This window comes from Enoplosus armatus, chromosome 12 (genome assembly GCF_043641665.1).
Source record: "Enoplosus armatus isolate fEnoArm2 chromosome 12, fEnoArm2.hap1, whole genome shotgun sequence".
In the NCBI taxonomy this organism is placed as follows: Eukaryota; Metazoa; Chordata; class Actinopteri; order Centrarchiformes; family Enoplosidae; genus Enoplosus; species Enoplosus armatus.
In genome coordinates, this window is record NC_092191.1 from 20,860,731 (window position 1) to 20,877,121 (window position 16,391).

Genomic DNA, 16,391 nt, shown 5'->3' on the forward strand with positions numbered 1-16,391 from the left:
CTCTCCAGTTGGTGTTGCTATGGCCCTGCCCTCCCTGCTCACTGAGCCATTTCCTGTTTTTGACCTGAAATCTTTATTTAGAGCCATCCCTCCTCGCTGCTCTGCATTCATGAGTCAACTCGGAGTCCAGAGAGATGAACACAGGACTAAAATCAGATCTCCATTCACCACAGAAGCTACGCGCGCACAACACCAACACGTTGAGAATCCCTGTTACCAAGAATAACAGAATATTCCTCTTGTATTGTTTGACCGGCAGTTTCCATGAGCACTGCTGTCTGCGCTGATTGAGCTCAGTCAGTTTAGCCTTTTATTTATAAAAAAAAAAAAGAAAAATCTCATACGTGTCCTACTGTCCAATGACGGAGGCTTGCGTGTCTTGCGACCTAGCCCGGTCTCAGCAGTAATAGGGGTAGGCAACGTGGCCAAAATCTTATATCACGGTATATATCGTTTTATATCACAGTAACGATATATATATATTACGATAGCCTACAGTAATTGTTCTGTAAATTCAATTAAGACATTTAAAATAACCATATCGTTCTTCGTGCTCTATTTATAATTTCACTCTCCTCCTCCATGTTTTCGTGTCACTCTCATCTTCTGCCGCGGTTGGCAAACCAGCTTAGAGGTGCATCACTGCCACCAACTGTTGCTGAAGCTGAATTTGCGAGAATACACGCGAACGTATAGCGGGCAGCTCCTGCGGTATATACCGCCATATAGCCCAACGAGTTTCGATGGGTTTCGTTATGCCCCTTTCTGGTGGGACCACGCACCATGAAGGCCCAAAACGCTGTCCTCCACCCTGAAAAGAGGAGGTCCTGCAAACACTGGCCTCCAAATAGATGGAAATACACGAGCCTGTCTGAAAGAAACAGGGAGACTTGCTTTATGATTGTGTCAGTGCACAACCGGGTGATGGTGCAGCAAGGGGGGCGTCAGGGGCACAAACGGTCTAAGGTGCCCATTTTCTGCCCCCGGGACGCTCCACTGGTGGTTTTTGTCTGCATGGAGCAGACTCTGCGGGGTTTTGTTTGAGTTTACCGGACATCTCCCTGCCATCTGCTGCCGGGGAAGCACGGGCATCACTGACCAGCACGAACAGCACCATCAGTCCAGCGCTCGTCTCTGTGGCCACTAACCGTTCTCATGCCAGTAAAAAGTTTTCAGTCCATGTAAGGGGGGGGGGGGGGGGGGGGAGGCAAAACACCAGCAGATACTAAAAATCTCTGATAAACACGCTTGGAAATGAAAACCATAAGACTATGAGAAAAGTATTGGTAGTAGTATCAAAATGAGGTCTTCGTGCAGCAGTTACTGCCTGAAACCTGAACACCGCCTCCACTTTACAGATTCAAATGTTTTTTAAAGTTTAATTAACCAGTCTTATACTGAGAGGGAGAGAGAGAGCGATGCAATATTACAGAACATACCGATTGTGCGTGTGTGTGCGTGCGTGCGTGTGTGTAAGTGTGTGTGTGTGTGGGGGGGGGGGGGGGGGGGGGGGCGGGGCAAAGTTGACGACGCCACTTCTCGGGGCAGCTGCTAGGTTTCAGCTTCTCCTGATGCCTTCACGTACTCCTCGTAAACTTGCCTACCGTAACAAAATGGACTCGACTGTAAATGACAGTAATTATGCCGTTGTTGCACAAATATTAACCTGATGATGATGATGATGATGATTTTAAGCAAAGTAACCGTCAACAACTTAAGTGTATCTGAGAAGTATAAATTAATTAATTCCAGGCTAACTGCTATCTGTTTTGTTTTTAACCTTTTTTCTGCCAATATTAAGGAGGACAACCTTTTAATAAGATCTCCCTCCATCTTAAAGTTTACCACTGACTGAAATTTTTAAATAAATAAATAAATAAATATGACATTCCTTAACAGCCACATAGTAGTGACATGCATCCATTTTACCTCTAGTTGTCACAGCATTTTTTTTGCCATCTGTCCTTCAAATGTCACATCTTGAGCCTCCGCATTTGGACTTGCCCGTGAAGCGCAACACTCACCATACCTTAGCCCGCCTTACACATAACAATGATTACATCAAGCAAAAGTTGACATGGGCTATTTTCAGCAATAGATCCGAGCAAGTACATTTTCACGGTGTGCGCCGGCTGTTTAACTAACACGCACGTCCGATAGCTCGTGAAGGCAGCAGCGTTCCTGTGAGCGGAGGCAGTTTTCTCCTCCTATCAGCGCCATTGTGTGACAGAGTCTCCGGGACCGAGGACGGCTTGTTCTTCTGTAGCCGACAGGACTGTTTAAATACCCCCCCCCCCCACCCACCCCCACACCCCCCATGTTTCTCTTTCAAACTCCGGCGGACCTGGACGCGGTAAGACACCGTTTCTTAATCTGTCAAAGAGGGAAGTAAAACCGGGGGAATACATTACGGCGAGGCAGCGTAACCTACTTGTAATGAATAATAGACGCGGTGAAGGCTGGTGTTCCAGTAGCGTAGCGGGCAAGAGGCGAGGGGGGGGCGGGGGGGTCTGGTCGAAAAAGTTTTCGTATCGTAAATGGACAATATCTTCCAACACATGTCCCTGCTATACTTCCAGTGACCCTCTCTTTCTATCTGCCGAAAACTCCTCTCAGTTTACAGAGCCGAGGCAGCGGCCGCCGCTTTCCACTTCATCACTACGGAGAAAAGTCTGTTAAACTTTTTTCTTTTTTTTTTTTTTACCCTGAACGCATCGAGTGTTCCCCCCGAAACACACTCTGGCCCACTGGCACACACATAACGAATAATAATCCCACCTATTGGTTGGTTTTTTAATTTTTAAAACGTCATTTCCAAGTGACTCTAAATGACCCACGTTTGTGTAAATGCTCTCACATGTGAACGGCATTCACTGAAAATGTATTTTGGGGGTGACTTGGTTGAAGTCTACATACTCGGACGTGTGTGTTGTCAGCAACGGCGCATAGAAAAGGTGGACTTCATATTGACCACAAACGCCACATTCTGCACATTTAGTTTGATCATGATAGACAGGCTTGTGTGAAGCATGTCTGCGTGCACCTGGTGAAGCGGTGAAGTGTGTGTTTTTGTTTTGTTTTTTTGGCGGTGTGCATGTGAAGTGATTTGATGCTGTAGTTGCAGGGGGGGGGGGGGGCTCTGTTTCGTAACGTGCACCACAACACAGCCGTCTGCTCGCACGGTGACAGCACCTCTTCCGTCACTTGACCAACGAGCCGCACGTAGGCCACCTCAGAGAGACCTCTTGCTTTGTCTGGACGAGCGCCCACGTTACAGGAGCTGGAACCCCATCCGAGGAGTAGCCAGATGTGTGATGCAGGGTTATACAACCGCCCATGCTGTGGATGAGCAGATAAGCAGAGTTGGGGGGAGAGGAAAGCCTAGTTTTTGTTGAGTGGGGTAGCCCCTCAGGAGGTCCCCAGACTCCTGGTACAAAAAAAAAAAAAAAGAAAGGATTGTTGATTTTAAATATTACTCTTTCATATGCTGGGACATTCCTAATAAGAGACACGAGAATGGCTACATTCTGATCAGCTGCCACTCCAAGAAATAGTGGGCCCTTTAGTTTTAAGATGGACTCCTTGATTTTGTTTTAGCACCCAATAGTGCCTCCAAATCCTCCAAAATGTCCTCCCAGCCGGGCACTATATCAAAATCGTCTTTAACACACATCTTCACGGGCATTTTGAGGAGGCCCCCATATCAAGATGTATTGGGCATCATGGGAGAGGTGACAGCTGCAGGCTTTTATTGTCAATCTCTTAGGCTTGACTTTAATAAGCAAGTTGTGTTGCAGTGGGCTACCCCATGAGGGATGGATGCAGCAGGCTACTCCATATTGCATACCTTCAGTAGCCGAACACCTATAAGCAGTGATAGTAATAAGGCTCACCCTGCAGCAGTAAGGCTTCAAGGCTTGTACTGCATTCACAAAGGATTATACTTAAGTAATAAGGCTACTGCCTGCAGTAAAAATTGATGACACTGGCAGCACTGAAGGCGGTGCTGCTGTAACAAGGTGGGCACCGTGGTAATAAGGCTGATACTGCTGTGATACGGCGCATGCCGCAGTAATAAGGCAGACACCGCTGTAATAAGGTGGATGCTACTACACACCCAGTGGCCAGACATACGGACGCTGCAGATCTCTTTAGCTTCTGAGGCTTTGTCACTGGAAGTGTCAAGCTGTGTTTTCTCCCGGAAGAGGCTCGGTGGAAAGAGTGGAGCGCTCAGCGGCGTGTAGACACGTCTGCTGACCTAAATCTGCTCTCTTCTTCTGCCTTTTATTTATAGACTTAAGTGTGTGTGTGTGTGTGTGAGAGAGAGAGAGAGAGAGAGAGAGGGAGTGAGTGTGTGAATACACTAGTGACCAGAAATCTGAGACACACACACACACACACTTATTGTACATGCGTGTGTCATTGGGACTTACTGCACTACATGGTGGTAACTTTTTGTAAAACAAAAGAATCGTCCCTTTAACTGACGTAGTACCTTTAATCCCAATGAATAAGGCTTTCATGCACAGGCACCTGTCAGGTCTCTCTGTTAGGACTGGCTCATGGAGTTTGAGCGTAAATGCTCAGTTGCCAGTTACGCCTAGCTCAATCACAGCCCTGTTGTAAAACCTGCCTTAATGATTATGTAATTTATGGTCACTTTGGTTGCTGTAATTTGTTGAGTTTTATTGCTATATACTGAGACGTACTTCTAATATTTTGTCCAGCCCAGTTCCTCATTCTGTCAATGAGGGTAGACTAAATATTAGGAACTACAACCCCCCCCCCCCCCAAGAAGCTATATGTGAATAATAATCCAGCAACTTCAGTTTCAATGTGAGTCAGAAAAAAAAGAGTTTATAAGCCAGTGCCCCTGTTCTTTCTCCTTTACACTGCTTCTAACATTGGTGACCTGAACTAGTGTGTGATGAGTCAAACACTCTAGTTCAGACTAACTAACTTCAAACACCTCAACTTTCACTTTAAATACTGTAAATCAACTACAGAAAGTCGTTCATTCGGGTAGTAGTTGGGATTGAATTGTAATGCATTTATTGTTCACCACTTCGAGAGGGCCTTCAGCTTTTTATTAACTGAATGCAACATCTGCTTTTTTAAGGGGTTAAATCCAACCTGAGCTTGCCGTGCCGCTCTCACACCCGTGTGTGTGTGTGTGTGTGTGTGTGTGTGTGTGTTTATTGACGGGATGCTGCATGTTGCGCAGTAGGAGCTGTGTTGTTTTGTAACCAGGGCTGTCATTACGTAAGAGATCGTAGTGAATTCCCTGTCTGATACCCAGCTGACCTCTGTCGTGTGAGCATTTATGATCACTATGAAAGAAAACACACACATTCACACACATAGGTTTGTGGCACACACACACACATGGATGTTGTTTCCAGCAGGATGATTGGCTTATTTATTTTGGTTCTTACTCTCCTCTACCATCTGTCCTCCCTTGTTGTTGTTCCACAGAAACACATGAGCATTTTCAGCAATTTCAAAATGAAGGTCTGGTCTAGTCAAAATGAAGATCAGTTATAATGTCTGGGGTCAAGTGTTGCCATGCCATGATATAGCTTGTGTTCATGATACTATTGTAATATTAAAAGTTGGCAGCAAAATTGCACTTGAAGCCTTTGGTATTTAGTTGACCTTTATTCACCATCACCAAACCTCCTGTCAGCATTTCACCATTTAAACCGCATGTGAGACCTGAACCCTGATTTGCTTAATGATGCGTCCTCAACACTTTTAATGTTCCTAGTGTCACTTCATTGTTTCCGTTTTTTGAGTACCCCAGATAGTCCCGGTCTTGTTGAGAAAAGACACGCGTGCTGTGTTTTCCTGGTCACGGGTATCCGCCTGTTTTATTGCAGGCCCGTGCAAAAGAGCGTGTTGAAAATTTTAGTGGAAATATTGCTGCCGAAAGGGCTGTCGGCGGCCAAGTCTAATTGTGGCCCTTTGAATGCATGTGTGCAAGTGCAGGTCATAAAACCAGAATGAATGTACTACTGGACAGAGCTGCAGTAGTGACAGCAGTAGAAGAAACAGTAGTAGTAGTACTAGTAGCTATCGTCATGGTGTAACTGTATCTGAAGTTGTGTACGGAAGCGTAGCTGCTATTGAGCGTAGTGGATCTGGTCAGGCGGGCACTACAGCGCACTATCTCTTCCTCTGGGTTTTGTCTGGAATGTGTTTACTAGTTCTACATTGTGTGTGTGTGTGTGTGTGTGTGTGTGTGTGTGTGTGTGTGACACTCAGTTGGACAGTGTCGTCCTCATGTGCAGAGCTGGATGCATTACAGCGAGGAGGAACAGTGGAAGCACAGTCCTGGCTGCGAACTGCAAGTGTGCTGCCGTACACCTTCATGCACACGCGAGCGTCGAGATTAATACACGCCATGCTAAGCACACAGCCCTGTGCCACTTTCATCTACCTGCAGCAGCGTAGCAGTGTGTGTCCATACTTTGTGCTTCCAGAGAACCTGAAATAGCCCGATGTGGAGGTGGGGTGGGGGGGGGGGGGGGCGGATGTGCAGCTCAGGCATGGAAACCAGCGTATCCGGTTACAGGATCATAATATCACTGCAGAGTCCATCCACTAGCACTGCACTACAGTACAACACACACACACATACTCACTACAGCCAGCTCCTAGAATAATATGCTCGGCCCACATGTCTGATGTGTGTTTGCAGGCACAGTTGGCAGGCTTATGCTTGCACACACACCTGACCTCCCCTCTAAATGTATTAAACACTCACGTTCTTTATATTTTCCCCCATCATTCTGTGATTAGACTTTTACTTGTAGTCTCATGCATATATAATAAAACTCACTGCACACTCTTTATGTTCTATTTTTCCTTTGCTCTATATTATTATTTCACTACCAAGGCCCGCTTCCCTGAAGGCATCATCAACTTTTCATGTAATGTCATCCAAACACGCACTTAGCCACAAGGAGGCCTTTCTATTTGAGATTAAATTTCAGATTTTGATGCATATTGTGTCCTTGTCAATTATAGTTCATCTTCGTCAAAAGATGTTGTTTAATGGGAAACGTTCAGAGGCAGCCCAGTGTGTGGTTTGTTCTTGGTTTTGTATCAGGATATTTGGTGATATTTTGGGCTGTAGGCAAAATCAGAGACGTGTTTATTTTGAGAAATGTTGCCTTTTTTTTTTCCACAAAAGGAGGAAACGCTGTAAATGGAAGACATTTCATAACATGTCATATTCATCGTAAAAGTAAAAGTAAAACCTTGCTCAATCAGCCTCTGATATGATGGGTATGATGCAGTTTGATTGATTACGCTCTTAATTTGAAATTGATCACACTGTTGGGCCATTGGAGGCCCTGAAACCTGAAATTATTCTAATCCAACGTTTTGATTCGATTTCACAGACATACATACACACAATAACAATGAACACATACTGTTACTACCACTGAATGTCTTCTGAAAAAAAAAAAATCTATTGTGAGCTTCTGTCCAAAAAATATCAGTAATGGTACTGACCTTTTGTAGGCTGGTTGATTTCTAGTCATAGCTGGTTGTTTCTTTGCTCTGATGGTCTCAAGAGACCTTTTAGCTGTATTTACCTCATGGAGAACCTTGTGGAAAAGGTAGTTTTAAGACACTTCTTTGTGAGAGAGTTAACAGCGGTGCGTTAAGTCACAGTGACCTTGAATGAAGACCGTGGCTCCATTTTGGAGTGCAGCACTCCTCCGCTGCTGTGCTTTCATCTACTCCGCTCATTTGTGATGTGTGTTTCTTCTCGTGGTGTGTTCATATCTCGACGTGGCTCATAGAGCGTAAGGATGGTTCTGGGCCTGTGAACTTTGACAGTCAGGAGAAGGATGGGGGGTGGGGTGGGGGTTGTGAGGTAAAGAGCGGGAGGGAGGATGAAAAGGATAGATGGAAAAGAGGTAAAAGAGCGACTGAAGAATAGAAGAGGTAAAGGGAAGAGGAGGATAATGAAGTGGAATGTAAGGGGTGGGGCACCTCTGGTATGTCAGCCCTGCACCGTGTGTGTGTGTGTGTGTGTGTGAGAGTCTAAACACCCTGCCATGAGTCAGTGAGTCAGACATGCGCAGCTGCTTCAGCTCTCAATCACACACCCGCAAACTGCTTTGAAACTAACTCTGTTGCTCTCCCTTTGACTCCCTCTGTTCCTGTCTCTCTCTGACACTCTCTGATTCGCCATTTTCCTAGAAGCTCCACAAGCGGCTGTAATGAAAATGAATGCAGAAACTCGAGCAGAAGATGGTTACAAATCACCAACATCTAAACGTTAGAATTTAGGCTTTTAGTTCTTGACGGCACTCAAATGAGCCTCAACGACCTCTTGTCTTGTTACTCTCTGAAAATGCAGTTCCATGGGTTTCGATTTTGTCTTCATCTTTGCTGCTATCATTTATTGCTGCGGTGTTTCCGCTCAGCACTTCCCACAGATCACCTGTCAATCAAACAGTGTGGGCAATGCTGACGTCTTTTCCTCGGTTATAAAGATGATATAAATGTGATCGATAATTGATGCCACTAATGTCAGGATACGCTCATTCAGACGTGCACCCATGTCCCACACACCTTTTTCTCATGTCTGTCCAGCCAGAACTCATAGCTCCAAACTTCACTATGAAACTGGGAAAAAAAAAACACCAAGCAGCCTGTAGTTTTTGTAGAATTTCAAGTTGATCCAAGCATGTATGTAACTATCAGGATGTTTTCAAACAGCCCTGTTTTGCAATTCGCTCCAAATGGTTCTCCTGCTTTGCAGGGGCTTGTTACTAAGCCTGAGCCACCACAATAGCTGTCCTGACTGAGATCAATAAAAGAAGAAGTAGTAAGTGACATAAAACACTTGTGAAGAGTCCCACATGTCTTGCAGGCCATTTCTGGCCATGTGACAAGGATTGGAAACAACAGATATACTTTATATACTACTATCACTGAGAATTGAGTAGATGGCATATTTTGTCCACCAGGTGGTTGTAAAAAATGAACATAAATATTTTTGATAAGGTTCCCTTAAATTTGTGTTTCAAAAAAATGTGGACTGAGCAGGACATTTTACAGTTAAAAGTAAACTCGTCAGCACTCTCTGGTGGACAATTTGTGGGCATTTTGTCCTGCGATTTCTTCTTCTTTCTCCTTAAGAATTCTCTTTAAATGCCAATATCGATATATCTGCGTTAGGCTAATATTAGCTGGTATATTGTCCTGGCTGATTCATCGTCAGGGCTCTCAAACCAAGATAGGTTTTTGCCAAGATAGTTGTAGCATTAAAGGTTTTTTTTTACATCCCCCTAATAACAGGAAACTGTTGATATGAAACTGTATAAGTACAGCCCGTGAAACACTTATGAGCCTGTTGCAAAGTCGAAGTAATGAAGCGGTGGAGGTAGAAGTGCCTGGCTCACGGGCACCTCGGGCACTAGCTTTAGCAGAGGGAGGAGAGAAAGCTGCTCATTCCCCTCCCACCTTTTTCAGACCAATCTCTCACCTACTCCTCTACTTCCTCCTCCACCTCCTCGCCTTCCTCCTCTTCCTTCCTGCCCCCCCCCCACCCACAGCCAGCACACCCTACTACTCCCCCTCCTCATCCTCCTCCTCCTCTCCCCCATCCCATTCTTTGTCATCTCTTTGGGTGAATTCCCAGCTGATTCTGTTTGTCATGGCAACCAACCAGTCTTAGTGACTGGGCCTGCAGCTCACACTTCCTGTGTGTGTATGTGTGTGTGGTTGTGTGTGTGTGAGGAGACGCATGCGCACTGTGTGTGTGTGTGTGTAGACAGCGACTGGCTGCATGAGCCTGTCAGCCTGGATTAGAGTCAAACACACTGCAGCGATGCCTGTTTTCTTTTTTCTTTTTTCTTTTCCTTCTTTCTTTTTTCTTTTTCATCCTCCTGTCTTTTTTTCTTTCTCTCCTCGCTCTCTCTGTAGCATCAATGACGACACCATCAGATGGTTTGATTCGAGAGAGATCTATTCAAATGTGTACGTTTAGGGAATGTACCGTGGCCCTCTCTCTCTCTCCTCTCTCCTACTGTAATGTCTTTCGCCGTCCACCCTGCCCCACCCCCTCACTAATACCCCGTACAGACCGACACAGTGACGCGGGTCAAACCCACATCGGGGGTCTATCTGTGTGGGTCAACCCGCGTCATTCTCGATCGGGGGTCGGATGCTGTCTGGCTGTGGAAAAGTGGTGTTGCTCCCAGAAATGGAAATGAATTAAATGATACTGGCTGATACTTTTATCATTTAAGCGACCCACCGCCAAAAGAGGGAGAGAGAGAGAGAGAGAGAGAGAGAGAGAGAGAAACACAAAGCGCGAGTGTGGGCGATCAAGATAAAGGGCGTGCAGATGGACAGACAAGGAGGTGAAACTGAAACGTAACTTTTATCTGATGAGTAATTGACGTAATTCAGTGTAACTCTGTGGTTTCTCAGCGTGAGTGTTGGAAACTAGACTGTAGACTGCTGAGGAGCAGGCGGACAGCTGTCTCACATGAATGGGTCCAACGCGGCTCAAACACGCGCGCTGTCTGAAAGCGGTATAAGTGCCACAATGTGCTACTCTAATATGGCAGGAGGAGGGGAGGGGTGGAGGGGGTGGGGCTTTAAATCTGGCCTGTGATCCTGTGGTACAGCAGGGAAAGCTGCTATTACATAACTTTGTGTGTGTGTGTGTGTGTGCTGGGCTACAGTATGCAGCGGTGAGGCTCCCATTGCAGCTGCTCTTGGTTTCAATGTATGTTTTTTTTTTTAAATCCCCTGTTGCAGTTAGCTTGTTGCGTTTAAGCAGGTTTTTGAATCACCGCGGTTAATCTGCTCGGTTTCAGTCTGCAAACTTCACCGGTGAATGTCTCAATGTTTCAGCTAGGTGAGATGTGGTATGACAATGGTGAGCGAATGCCGACATCCAGTCGGGTTACAGGATGTGAATCATCATACAAAGAAACCCCAATGGCCAGGCGTGAATGTTTTGGAATGTCAGATATGTATTCCAGATAATACGCCAGATTTCACCAAATTAGAAATCCTTTAGAAATACCAGGAAGTGCCCTGGATTGGTTACTGAAAGTCATGCAAAATATCCACTGGATGGGAAACCCTGTATTTAAAACATGGTTAGTTACTGAGGAAGATGAGTTTATCAGTTTAACTAAGAATAATTAGTTGCAACCCCAGATAACAATACATGTTGCCTTGTTATGTTACTGACCATTTGCCTGTCCCCTGTCTCTGCGGTTTTGTGTCTTCCAGATATATGTTCGGTAAAGGTGCGAAGCGGAAGCTGGATCAGGATGAAGAGGGGCTGGAAGGCAAAACGCTGGAGGCGTCGGTGGCGGGAGGGGGACTAGGCCTCGGTCCGGAGGGCCTGTCCAAGGTGTCGTACACCCTGCAGCGGCAGACCATCTTCAACATCTCCCTGATGAAGCTGTACAGCCAGCGGCCGCTTGGCGAGCCCAGCCTGGAGCGCCGCGTCCTCATCAACAACATGCTGCGACGCATCCAGGACGAGCTCAAGCAGGAGGGCTCCCTGCGGCCGCTGCTCTTCCCGCCCTCGCCGCCACCAGACGACCCCATGGATGAGGGCTTCCGTGAGGCGCCACCCTCCTTTGGTGTTTTGTCAGCGGCAGCAACGGCACAGGCGTCCCAGCCTTCGGCGCTGTTGATGCCGGTGATCGCTCCGCCGTCTTCGCCCCACCCAATGGTGCCTCCCAACTGCCAGGCATCCCAGGCCTGCCCCAACCGCATGGAGGCCTGCCCCGCCCCTCTGGAAGCCTGCCTCACTCCAGCCTCTTTACTGGAGGAGGATGGTGGAGATTCAGCCTTTTGTGCTCCATCCCCACCCACTCCCCCTCTGTCACCTCCCCCGGCACAGCCTCCCCCGTTACCTTCGGCACTTCAGGTGTTCCCGAGGGTCCCTGTGCCTGCCTCGTCCAATGACGGTTTCCCCTCCACTCTGAGTGACATGGAGTTGGGTCCTCCCACAGCCATAACAAGGACAGCAGCAGCTAATACTACGACCGTGACTACCTCCCCAGCTCCCACGCCACTCACCCAGCCCTCCCACTTAGCACCCCTCGCCCCAACACCCACAGGCCCACCCAGAGACTGCAGGACCATGGGTGCTAAACCAGAGGCAGCTGGCATCTTGCAAGCGGAAAGCCGCTGTGCCGAGCTCCGGCCGATGGACCCTCTGCCCACGCTGCCCCCTGGTGGCCTAGTAGACATTTCCTCCTCTCCCTCCTCCCCTTCTTCCTCTTCCTCGCCCTCGGGGTTTCTCTCAGACTTGGCGCTGGACGATGTCCTGTTTGCCGACATTGACACGTCCATGTATGACTTTGACCCCTGTACGACAGCGGGGGCTGTGGGCGTGACGGCAGGCGGCGGCCTCGCCAAACTGTCGCCGGTAGTGACGGCAGATGACCTCCTCAAATCGCTGGCGTCGCCGTACAGCGGCCCCGCCCCCCAGGTTTCAGCCAATCAGCCTTTCAAAATTGATCTGACAGAACTGGACCACATCATGGAGGTGTTGGTGGGTTCGTGACTCAGAACCTCAGAAACACACAGACAGTTTAATCGGGAGAAAAGACTGGAATGAAAATTTGGGTTGGATTTGGGGGTTTCCTCGTTGTTGTTTTTATGTTTTTTTACTCTCTTCAAAGGTCGGCAATTGTAAACATTGATGGTGATGTCAATTAGTACTACTATGACAACTACTACTACACAACACTGTGCATGCACTGTGCTCGCCTTTCCAGATATGGAAATGAAGTAACCGGGAAACAAAGACATACATAAGTTTATATTTCTATACTTGCGAGGACTTCCATTGGCTCCATTCATTCCCTGATCCTAATTTAAACCTAATCCTAGTTTTAATATTTAACCTGAACCTAAGCCTTAACCCTAAAAAGTAACTGTAAATAGAAAAAAAAATGAGGTCCACGTTCTGGAGGAGTTTGGCAATCATCCTATCCTTATGAGGACATTTACTCCTCTCAGGTGTAGAAATACAAGCGAACACACTTAGACATGACACACACATACACACACAAACACACTGAATTCATGGCTTTTAGCAGATGAGTGCCTTTCAAAATGACCACTTATTCAATTCCTGTTTTTACAGTATTTGTTTATTTTCGAGTTCTTTTCACTTTAACAGCCTAGAGAGGTCACTCCTCAATGTTGTTGTTTTTTTTTTATTTATTGTATTGTATTAAAAACTATTATTAAGTAAGGTAATTTGTCATGATCAAATAATAATTATTTAATCTTTATCTTATTACGTATGCTATGTTTTATTTGTGAAGCAAGCATAAAGTGTTTTTTACGAGGAATGCATTGTTTTACCAGTGTGCTACGTCACATAATAGCTTGGCTATATAATTGCGCTTTGGGAATAGCTGTAAAACATGTCGCCTGGTTGTTTGTTAAACTCTTTTGGTAGAAGGAGATGTCTGCTCTCTGCACACATCATGTCTATGAATTCAGTTCAGGACAATTTTTATTTTTCTTTCCCTTCTTTATTGGCAGGCACATTTAACTGTGCAGGATGCTGTTTTACATGAGCCCAGTCATTTAGGGCTTCAGTTACAGCAGAATTCAAATGAGCTGCACCCACAGGAAAACTTGGCGTGTTTACATTGGAAGCGGCAGCGGCGCCGTCGCCGACTCTTGCCTCCCAGTCGGATGTAGATGATCTGAAAAGTCCAACCTAAGCAGAGACTGTAGGCTCCAAACACATTAAATCCGGCTGTACAGGACCCAAGACAGCTATCAGAGCTAGCAGGGACAGCCATTGTGGTACCAGTGTGACTCCATAGAATTTGTCATAGTCACACAAAGAATATTTTAGTAGAAAATGCCTTGCTTTTGGTTTGGTTCCTGTAGAATTAACAACATGAGTAGGAGTATTACACCCGCCCCACATTTGCAGAGTATGTTTACTTGTGTTTCGAATAGGCGCCCTGTATGCCAAATCTCAGCTCACTCACAGTTTTGAGGTTGACCCCTAAGCATGCGACAGCAGCGGCGCTAAATCTGTCTCGTAAATAATTTGAATGCGGAAGTAGGGAACCCAAACCACGGCGTTAAAGTGATCCCGTTGTTTCTAAACACCACCCTCCTGCGCAGGCCACCATGCAGGATGTTTGGCACAAAAAAAAAAGGACAACATGTGATGGCTAAGTGCAGCATCTAAGATGAGGGTCACATGAGGATTCTCAAGGTCACATGTTTTTTTTTCCTCAGCAGCACACACACACACACACACACACAGTCCTATGTCCACAGTTGAGCCTTTTACATATCTATTGAAGTTAAAAATAGTCCTGTTTACAGAAATTCCCCATTACTTTTATGAAGTTGATGTTATGTTTGATAGTTCAATAGTCGAAATCCAACTCAAAACTTTCCCCAATTCACAGAGATGGCTGTTAACTGTGGCGTGTGAAGTGAAAAGGGGAAAAAAAACAAATGTGTTGAAGAGCTTTTTGGAGAGGCAAAAGGCTGAAAACAAGTGTGTCACAGTCATCTAAATCTAACTTATCAGACTGCCGGCGTTCATTGAAAATGAGCGGATCCACAGCCTCACAGTGTCACACATTTAGCTATAACTCACGCACTGCCCATTCCCCAACATGTCGGCACCAGGACGGTTGAGAAGACCAGTCTTTCTCTTTATGTGCGAGTCAAACGAGTTACAGGAAAGTTGTCAAATGCCTTTTCTTGCTGCAATGAGTCAGCAAAAGTCAGACCCATCACCCTTGCCTCTTATAGTCAGACAGCGCAATGGGATTTGAACTAACAGGCTCAAACATTCAAGGTAAAAATCCACCCCGGGGATGCTTTTACACTACTTTTCTCACCAGTCATTGTTCCTCAATGCATTTCAGGACCAGCTGTGTGGTGGAGTGTTAGTAGTAGTCTCCTTTTGGTGAAATTGGATTCCGCCACCTCCTCCTCCTCCTCCTCACTCTGTATGATTGTTGAATAACAGTGGAAAGTGGTGGTTTTTCAAAATGTTTAAAGCTGCATTCATTGTTTTTTTTCTTCTTTTTTGGGCCACTTGGGGGCAGAACAGAACAGCTGAAAACGTAACATATGACATATAATCACCCTAGAAAGCTGTTTTTTGGCAAACTGGACCAGAAAACCAAGACAGTGAGCTAAAAGAGGCTAAAACATGGAACTGCAGAGTTGGTAATATCTGCTAGTTCATCACTACAAATGACACCTTACACATTACGCATAATAATTAGATCCAGTTATATAAAAGATATTGACAAGTGCAGCTTTAGTAGTGTATAAGAAAAATACACTGCAGACAGACATGCAGGGTACGTCACCAGTAGGTGTTGGAAATAACTGAAGGTGGATTTCTCCTTTGAAAGTAGTTAAGTAAGAAATAACACAAGAAACCCAAAACGCTTCTGTGTCTGCCAACGCAGCCTTGTTACGGAGTGAAATGTGAGTAAAATATGTTAATAATATTTCTAGCATAGTTCCCAGCTGTTGGGTTTCAGCAGTTGTTAATGGGACAGAATGTGTTATCTGGAATCCAGTCTGACTCATCTAACTGTGTTAGCCAACAGCAAGCAGGTCGGGGTGATGTCAAAAACGTGTTCCTTAGCTTCCCAGTGTGCATTTGGCCTCAGTTAGCATGTACATGAACTACATTTGAACTGAATTCAAAGCAGAGTGTGAGCCGAGCAGATAGCAGCACCAACTAATACTGTTTGTAGACGACTGTGTCTTGTTTCTTTCACTATGTTTGAATTTTGGAGTGCTTGTTTTTTTTTTTTTGTTTTTTTGTTTTTTTTTGGTCAATGAAGTTATTTATTCATATTGTGTTTTTTTTCCTTTTCCGTGTAAATATATTTATTTTTGATGTGAAGTGAACATTTGGATTGTAAATGTGTGTACAGAATGTGAGGTAGGAATGTACTTCAGATAGGAATGTATCTGAGAGTGGAATTATGGGTGGAAGCCATTTTTTTTATATACATAGGTAGTTATATTATCTTGTTTATCTCTTTGTTTGTTTGTTGTTTTTGTTCTTGATCTTTGTGGGGTGGCGGCCACAACTTTTTACATCTTTTGTACTCTTTCTGTTCATCATTTTCTTTCTGTTCATGCAGCAATACTCAAAAACCCGTCTCCAACCTTCAGATGTCAAGACTCCAAAGCCTGTCATAGACGCTTCAATGCCAAAAGTAATGTACATAGTATGAACAACATTCGAGCTCCTGAGACCTTTTTCGATCAGTGTTTATTACCGAATCTGTTTTAGCGCTGTCCGAGCGTGCGGCGGTCCTAGTCGCCAAGGAGGACTGACCGCAGTCGAGGCTGATTTCCTCTACGAAAGG

General features: G+C 45.5%; 1 protein-coding gene across 1 annotated transcript; it reads left to right on the forward strand.

Moving 5' to 3' along the window:
- The first annotated feature begins 11,278 nt into the window (after positions 1 to 11,278).
- sertad2b (SERTA domain containing 2b) lies at positions 11,279 to 13,200 on the forward strand. The gene has a single exon (XM_070916356.1). The coding sequence runs from the start codon at positions 11,279 to 11,281 to the stop codon at positions 12,563 to 12,565; it is 1,287 nt and encodes a 428-aa protein (XP_070772457.1). The 3' UTR covers positions 12,566 to 13,200.
- Positions 13,201 to 16,391: the final 3,191 nt, after the last annotated feature.

What these genes read in the sequence shown, in the direction of transcription:
- sertad2b (XM_070916356.1), top strand. Translation starts at nt 11,279, where the DNA reads ATGTTCGGTAAAGGTGCGAAGCGGAAGCTGGATCAGGATGAAGAGGGG.